Source organism: Olea europaea, chromosome 9, assembly GCF_002742605.1.
Source record: "Olea europaea var. sylvestris chromosome 9, O_europaea_v1, whole genome shotgun sequence".
NCBI lineage: Eukaryota > Viridiplantae > Streptophyta > Magnoliopsida > Lamiales > Oleaceae > Olea > Olea europaea.
In genome coordinates, this window is record NC_036245.1 from 15,468,807 (window position 1) to 15,477,993 (window position 9,187).

General features: G+C 34.0%; 1 protein-coding gene across 4 annotated transcripts; it reads left to right on the forward strand.

The window, feature by feature from the left end:
• Window positions 1–491: 491 nt before the first annotated feature.
• On the forward strand, window positions 492–6,207 carry LOC111399806. 4 transcript variants are annotated; one of them, XM_023027298.1, is made up of 6 exons: window positions 492–848; window positions 2,761–2,814; window positions 3,461–3,540; window positions 4,581–4,872; window positions 5,576–5,923; window positions 6,001–6,207. In XM_023027298.1, the coding sequence occupies exons 1-4, from the start codon at window positions 660–662 to the stop codon at window positions 4,591–4,593; spliced, it is 336 nt and encodes a 111-aa protein (XP_022883066.1). In that variant the 5' UTR covers window positions 492–659; the 3' UTR covers window positions 4,594–4,872; window positions 5,576–5,923; window positions 6,001–6,207. The 4 variants fall into 4 exon arrangements, with proteins under 4 accessions (XP_022883066.1, XP_022883067.1, XP_022883064.1 ...); XM_023027299.1 differs by having other exon boundaries at window positions 4,581–4,674; XM_023027296.1 differs by having other exon boundaries at window positions 4,605–4,872.
• Window positions 6,208–9,187: the final 2,980 nt, after the last annotated feature.

Below are 9,187 nucleotides of genomic sequence, written 5' to 3' on the forward strand. Positions count from 1 at the left end.
AGAATTTATAAAATTCACTATTTTTTACCAATATTTTTTCTTGAATAATTATGTTTAATTTTTTAATTTTTCTTCTTAAATTAAGAATTAATTTATATATATCTTTTTCCATTTTGATTGCTTCATCATCTATAGAATCATTTTTATTTTTTAGTTTTGGATCTAAATATTCTATAAAGAAGTCTTTCAGATCTTCTTCCAAATAGATTAATTCGTTTTCTGTAGAGTTTTTTAGGTCAATAAAATTTTGTATAATATTTGGATCTAAATTTATTAAAGATTTATGATCTATATTTTCTTGAGGACCTATTTGAAGGTTTTTAAACATTGTAGTGGCTTTGGTTGCAATTTTTCTATTAAGGGTATTTTTGAAAAGTTGATTGTTTGGAGACTAGTTTTCAAATATTTTTATTTCTTAGACTAATTTGGAAAATCTTCCTTTTATTTAGGCTATTAAGCTATATTTCCCGAATTACGGTGAGAGTTGGAATTCTACTGAATAAGAAATAACACAACTTCAAATAAAAGTTAGAAGCCAATTTCATGAAAAATCTTGATAATCAAATGCTACATTTTGGGTGGAGATTTTCCACCCATTTCTATGAAAATGTGCCAATCAAACACTACCTTAGCTTAATCTGGTTAATGATAAGAGAGCAATGGAAGGTGGTGGTGCAGCGTCGATTTCAGTTGAGAAAGCATCGGAATCAACTACGGCAGCCTCATACACCTATTGGATCCGGGATGTGACCCATGAAGCCGCCCCTTTACCTTTGCCGAAGAAGCTCAACCCGGAAGACCTCTCGAAACAATCAAACAAAACCCACCTGGGTTCCGCCTTGAATGGGGTATTCTTCTGGTAAAAAGTATTATCTTTTGTTGATAAATGATAAAGGTGGTTTTTTTTATGTTTTATGCTCATAAATGTACGTTTTGAACTTCAATTGGCACAAAACAATTGAGCAGTTATGGAGAAGTAGAAGGGAAAATGGAAACTGAGGCTAATTTGATGTTGAAATACTTGAATCATAAGAATTCAAGAGAGGGAAATGTTTTATTTTGGAAAATCTAAAAGAAATTGTATTTATTCCTAAATATGATAAGGATAAAGTTAAAATGCTTAGACCTTATGCATTTGTTGATCGCTTTCTGATACATTTTGATTGTAAGGTTGCTCTTTTGGTTTGAACTTGTTGTCTACAGTGTTTTAGCTGTGCAATTGATGGTGGTCAAGTAAAGGTTTATCTTCCTTAGATTCCTTGGATGCAGAATAAACAATGAGTATTGGAAGTTGGAAAATATAGATGGTTTACATATTCAGTAATCAAATAAAATTAAGAAAAGTGAAGTAGGGTTAATGGCTCACTCAGACTAAAAGGAGAGTTCTGTGGATGTCTTGTTTAGTCGTGAGAATTGTGAGGAAGAAAGTCACAAAACTATAGAGGATTAAATGCCCCTTTAGAAAGAATAGGATTACCAGCATAAGAGAAAAAACTATTTATTTTGTTTTTTGTGATCTATAAAAGAGATGGCGATCCTAAGAAAAATGGACAATGTTATACGTACTGAATTTTTTTTATCTACTGCTCACAACAGAGGTGGGGACCACATGTTGGCATTTTTAAATTCACGTGGGCCCACATGCATTGTGAGAGGGGGACACAATTCGGTACATATGGAATAATCCAAGAAAAATTAACTTCTATCCGTTAAGGTGGATGAAAGAGATTAAATTGGCCGCATACCAGGTATCACACTCAATGGGCTGTGATGAACTTCTTGAAAATTGGATTTGATTAAAGCTTCTCTAGGAGCCTATCCGTCAATTGTTGAATACATTTGGTCCTTACACCTGACCCTAGTGCTATGAACAGTCTGATCATGATGAAACTGCATGGACACAAAATCACTAAAAATATACTCCTTAAGAGCTGAGCTTACGAATTTCCTTGCTACTTGGTCATTCTAAATAAAGACAATATACTGAGAGGTTAGAGAATTAATGAATAAGAACTGGCAAGTGTTGCATGTTAGTTGAAAATGTTAACTCCTTCAGCATAGAGAATCCAACAAATACCGAAATAAGAAGATTGGAAACATATAGATGATCAAAATGTTTATGGTCTGCATGGAAACTATGAAGACTTGTGATTCCATGCATGCGGCTCTCGTTGCCTATTATTAGAGCTTTTCAAATAATATGAAATATCCTGTGGTTGTTCCCTTTTAAGGAAACTAATTAACAAAATGGTAAGAGTTATAGAATTTGTTTTTTAAATAAATTTAATCCTAGAACATTTTTCTGTTCTTAAATGAGTGTGTTAATTGTTGCTTGATGGAATGTTGAAGGTCCTGTGAATTTTGTTATAGTTTAAGCATATAATATGTAAGGTATTCTTGAAAAGCTTGTCAATAATGTAATCCAATTTTTATTTCCATGAACTTTGTTTGCTATAACTTCTAGTGGCACTTTTAGTAGTACTTATGGACTGGACTGCATTTAATTATTTTTGTTTAACTACACTTTTTTTTTTTTTTTCAATTGTAATTTGCACGTTTTAATGAAATGCATTGTGGCTGCTGTGTTAGTTTTAAATTTAGGTTTCACTGACCTAGGGGTGACTAGATTTTTGAGTCTTACATGCGTTTGAAGTCAATATTCATCATACTTAGCTGCCAAGTGCATGTCATTGGGTAAAAGTAAAATTTATGTGTTTCTTATATTATGTTAAGACTTGATTTCCGTTTTCCTCTTTACAGGCTGGAACATGGGAGGAGAAGAGTTTGAATAAATGGGCAACTGATAGGATTAAGGTTTGAATGCCTATAACTGTTAAATATCTTCTTCAATATTGTTTATCATGCTCAAATGCATTGTATATGAATTTTTTTTCTTTTACTTTTGTTTCCAATCATATAAATACTCCTATTGTTGGTGCTGGAAAATAGTACTTTAAATGCTTCGGGTGTTAATATGCCGGCCTCTTTCAGTCACTCATTCAAATGCTTTTGTTTGTATCATTAGTTGGGCACTTAGTTGCCACCAACCACCAAAAAAAAAAAAAAAAAAAAAAAAAAAAAAAAAAAAAAACACACACACGCACGCGCGCAACAGCAAAGACCATATAATGAATTGAAGCAGAACAAGTGAAGATGAGAAATTAGATTACTATGAGAACATTGTGACTTACCAAAGCCTGATTTATATAATTTTGGACAAGCTAAATGGAGAGGATAACTTTTCAGATTGAAAAATGAACCCATTCACAATGGAGTTCTGTAAGAGATTCTAAAATCAAGAAACATTACCATGAAGCCGAAATCAAAAAATGGTGCTGCACTGTATGAATTCTCCATACCAATCAATTATTCTGGCTTTTTCATATTTGCCACCTAGAGTGCACGCACACACATACCTCGTAATATATATTAGCATTTGACTTTAGGGTTCAAATTGCAGGAGTTGCTTGTGTCTATGAGGTCCCTGGATTTCTCCGGTGGCCAAGCCGAAGTATCAGAAGTGACTAAATGCTCTGGGATGTGAGTGCTTGTAAAATTGTAATATGCCTGAAACAATTTCTTTCCTTTTAAGCTTCTGAAGATTAATTTCCAAGTGAGATGTTTGCTGACCACATTTCATGTATATACTTGACATTGATAAACTTGCATAAACTGACAAACATTAATATCTCATAATTTCTGTTGTGTTAATATTTTAGGAAGTTGCTCATTACAGCTATTTTTGACATTAACTACTTGGTCCACTTCACTAGTTTCTGAAATGAATTAACTCTATATTTACTTGATTTTAAGAAATGACACTTGAGAAACGAAGACGTATGGTGGAGAGAGTAGTAGTGCATGACTTTCCATGGACTCAATCATGGCTATTTTGGATATTAATAACGGCTTTGTGCATTAATTTGCAAAATCTTCTTCAACCTTGTCCAATGTCTTGAAGGTTCCTTTGTCCTTTGTATTGCTTCTCATAGTTCAGTAATTATCCACTTCATAAAATGTTTTAATCAAAGGTACTTATAAATTGGTGTGCTGTGACTCACATGAGTTGATGTCCACTGAAATATATTATATACTTGCAGCCAAATCAGTGCATGTTTGTCGAAGCTTAAATTGATAATTTAAACTAGTTAAAGATACTTTTTATGTACATATTTCGTAAGATCCATAACTAATAATCTTATTATCTAAACATTCCATAAGACCAACAACTTATAATCGCTTAAATGCACTCCCAAGCATGCTCTCAATAAGTTGAAGATGCTCATAATTGTGAACACACTCGTTTATTTGTTAGAACTGAGAAAAATCTAGAAGGATGAGTTTTTTGTTTGATTTTCTCCAATAACATTGAAAGAGAGAGAGAGAGAGAGAGAGAGAGAGGAATCTGCTCGAGGAAAATTTCTTTATTGTATTAATTTTGTTTTTTAAAATAAGCTAGACTCCTGAATATTAAGCACACTTACTCTGTAGAGTTCGAGTACATATTGTTACTTTCTCTCGAAACATAATATTATTGGACATTTTAAGGTTATTAACTCAATTACCATTCCTTGGTTCAGCAATAATTTTTGAAAGACTTTCAAGCATTCTTGGTCACTGTACGAAACAAAAAACGAATTGGCTACAACTATGAGCTGACACTAAAAGTGAAAGGTAAACTTTTTTCTTTTTCGTCATTGTGGAATAATCTTTATTTACTCTGTTTCTTTGTTCCATGTTTTTGTTTTGCACCTAAACTACCAAATGATAAATTAATGGACATCATGAGAATGGCTTGTTGGAGGGGAGAAGAAGGTCGAAGGCCACATAGATGTATTCAAGTTCTCCTTGGGTGAACCGGATGATTTGCAGGTATATTGCATATAAAATGCTTGAAGCTGTCGAAGTAAAATTAACAACTTGACTTAGGGCTTGTTTGGGTGTGCTTAAAAATTAAGATATCTAATTCCCCTTTTGTTAAGCCAACATGTTTGGAAACTCACTCATTTATTAGCAAAATCAATGAGATAGTTTACTGAAGTGCCCTCTATAGGCCAAGTTTTTTTCACTGTTTCCAAGATGGGTTGAAAATTTTCCGATATCTAAGAGAGGTAATATGATAAATGTAATGGTCAACTTAAAAAAATGAGACAATAAGCTTATTCAGCAGGACTTTTGAAAAGTCAAAAGCTACTTGCAAGACTAAAGAAGCTGCTTTTGAACATGTTATTAATAATTTTCTATAAGTGCTTTGTTTGTAAGTACTTTGTCCGGCTAGATTAGAAGAATTTTTAGAGAAAACTAGTCTCGGGTAGATTCCTCATAAATTTCTATAAGAAGTCGAAGTAAAAGTTAAAGCCCTGCCAAACGAGCCCTAAGTAGGATGGAGGTACTTAAACCCTCCTTGTCTTTTGTCTTTAAAAGTAAGTCCTGCTTTTAGCAAGCCAACGTGTTGGGTGTTGGGTGTTTGTGTTTATAAGATAGTTTGACCACTTATAAGCTGGGTCCAACTTAAAGAAATGTCTCAAGAAACCTGATTATGACATGATTTTGGCCACATTCTTTTGCTTTGCAGATTGAAGTAAAACTAGGTGAAGATAAAGATCTTTCACAACAAGAGAAGCAGCAGATCTGTCAGGATATGAAATTGTTTTTGCAGCCTTTTCGAGAGAAATCATGAATAAAACGAACTTTATATCAACATTCCGGCTTCTGAATTTAATAATCGATTTTTGTATTCATTTTTCTGCATCTGTGGAAGAGTTTATCAGATAAAGGACATAATTGGAGAGGGAAATGGAGAGGGAAACACCACTCCTAGAAAAGGCAGCCATAACATTATCAGCAGCAGTGAAAAAATCCTAGCCTGTTGAATCCCATTCTGTAAATGCAAATCTACGACGTTCGCTGGGATCAATCTTTGGTAGGTTTGTCTTCCCCAATTGATTCTATGATTCCCTATGCAAGTTTAACAAAAAATAAAATAAAATCATCATGCAGCTCATGTATGTGACAATCAATGCCATGAGAATTGGAGAAGCTGCCTTCATGTTTGATTTTTGGACAGAATACGAAGGTTTTTGTTTTGTGGGTAAATAAGAACGATCAGACATAGACATTGGTCAAATGTAAATGATGTATTTATGAAGAAGAAAGGAGAGATGATCGTTGCTATTCTCTTGGTAAATCTTGTCCTTATTTTTGGAAGTCAAAAATCAAAAGCCCAACAGCCACTCCGTTGCCCAATAAATAAATAGGAAAGCCTTCCAGTGCATAATCCAGTAGTGCAAAGGATATGAGTGAGGTAGTCTCAGTCTTGCTAGCAATTGCAGTATGAGGGTTCGATTTCTGAAATATGAAATTGGACTATTTGTGATGACCAGTGAACGGGCAAGTTCTTGTTTTTTGGCCTGATGAGGTACATTTCGCGATTTACCTCCCTTACGATGCTCCAGGGTTGGGGTGATGGGGGCTCTCAAGGTTGGAGTTTAACCTTTTAATAAATGGGAAAGATACAATTTGGCTCTTTACCTCAGCAAGGTTCTAGAATCGAATTTATTTAAAATCTATAAATAAGCATACTAGATACATTTCGAGTTTTATATCAAGTAGCTGATTGTTTTGATCATTTGAGCTGGAAACCTAATCAAAATTAAGTTTATGCGATGTTTAACTTAAAGTATGTTGATGAGCCTTGACATATTCTCTCCCCATTAAAATCAACTTAATTAATTTAAAATAATTAATGAATTCTCAATTCGAACTGGAAAGCAAACTGTTCCTAAACGGGAGAATTAGCTGTAAGAAATCAAGATAATAGTTCTCAAACTGTCCTCAAAGATATAGACTTCAAATAAATATCACTATCTCTTGTTACTGAAGATGCATTAGTGAGAACAATTTGTGTTAACTTTTAATGTAGAAAACAATCGAATAAGAACTAGGTTGATGAAAGAAAGGAGAAGAGAGAAGAGAGAAGAGAGAAGAGAGAAGAGAAAGAATTTAGAGGGAGAGTGACGATGCGAAGAACTAGGTTGGTTAATAGATCTCAAACTCTCTTTATATATGTTTTAAACAAGTCTAATTCAATTAGAAAATTGCTCGAAAATTTATAAAATAAAAGTCTAATTACTTTTCCTAAATTAAATATCCAAATGATGGGAATTCTAGTAGATATATTATTTGATTTACTCTACTTATTTAAGTTGCATCATATTTTTACGATGATAAACGTGAAGGAGTTGTTTTAGCTGGAAATGTTGATGCTCTATATATGTGTTAAACACTATGTTGCTTGGACTCGGGTGCAGGTGTCGGATATGGGTACATATTTAGGAGTCAGATTCTTCTCATTATAAAAATTAAGATACGAGGATACGGTTAAAAAGGATCTGAATTTTGGATACGAGTACGAGGATACGTTTTACAAAATATTTTTTTCAAAAAAAAATGACATTTCAAAAAAATTAAAGGAAAAAATCAATGTAAATGTCTTATATATTATTGAAAAATATATATATAGAAATAAATTTCAATTTAATAATAAAAATAAGATATAGCACTAAATTATTTTAATTACAAAATAAACAACTCATTTAGATAAATATAAGAAATAAAAAATTAATACAAAAATAAACTCAAATTAAATGAGTTTGACCATACAACTTATTCTAATAAAAATAATTGTAATTTCATTAGTTATATTCTTTTGACTTAACAAAGGCCTTTGTAAAACATTTCGGTCCAAGCCCACTTCAGGCAGCCCTTCGTCTTCTTTCCCCAATTGTTTTCTTTCTTCCAAGGCTAGAAGCAAAAATTCGGAAGCATCAAATAGACAGACGCAAGGCCAGATTACTACATTTCCATAGGCGAAATTAAGTGCGGCTGGAAGAAAGACTCCACCTTTCGTCGTCTTCTCCATTTTGCTGCCGTGTCCGATTGCAAAATCAAGGATCCGATCCATATCCCGTGTCGGTATCCGTGTCATGTCATGTTGACATCGACACTTGTCCATTTTTGGAGAGTCTGAGCAACATAGGTTAAACCTGTGATTTAGTGCCATCAACAATCATTTGTTCCTTAATAATAATTTCATTGATGAAAAAATTGATTCTTTAGCAGTGAAATAAATAAAATAAGAAGTAAAAGACTATTTTGGCACCAAAATTGGCACAATGAAATGAGGATCCAAACCCCCAACTTTGCAATAATCCCGATCAAGTCGCAGAAATGTTTTCAGGACTTTCGAATCTTTCATGAAGTTAATGTAAATATGTTGCGCCGTTCTATATTTGAATATATTGTTTCAAGTTCTTCCCTTAACAAATACATCACCCAGTCAGTCCTAAGACCCGATAGTATGCTAATTTCTTTTCAATCCAATGGGTCGATTTTCGCTACTCATCTTCCAATCATTCCCGGTGGGCTTCCAATACAATATCCTGCTCTTGTTGCAAACTCTATTTGTTCTGAATCCATTTGGGTCCAAAAAATTACTATGGATCTCTGCAGTAGTAATGTTACAAGACTAAGAAATAAAATGACAATATTCATGTGATGAAAAACTAAGGAGCTGTCTTCTTACCGTTTTCAAACCGTTTCTGTTTTCGATTTTCCAAAATAGTGAAAACGCATTCTCCTTCTCATTTTTGAACGTTTTGGGTGTTCTTTTGGCAAAACCCGGCATTTTAACGAGACACGGGAAACACTCTCATTTCTGTTTCTCTTCACCACCGCATATCCCGCTCTCGCATATCCTCTCTCTCATACCCATTCTCACCACCTGTTCTGGTTGAAATTGGTTTGGGTCCATTGCTGGGTAAGGTGCAACAGAAGCAGACGATGTTGACCCATGTGGTCCGCCACCATGGATTGACGTGACAGCGTTGGAATTTTGAAAGAGATCAATCTAGGTCAATTGGGGATCGCGAATGGCGATTTTTCTGGAACCGGGATTCAAATCTGCTGCTAAATCTTATACAATGTGGGAGCGGTTTCTTCCGTCGGATTATCAAGATATTATTTCAAATTGCAAAATCTGCCCCCAAAGCTTTGGCTATAGCTTCTCTACTCCACACTGTCTACTCAATACGCTCATCTTCCAGCACGCTTCGAGCTCCAACGCTTGCTGATCTGCCCATTTCTCTTTCTTTCAACAGTTTGGGTTTGGGAATTGTGTGGAGTAAGA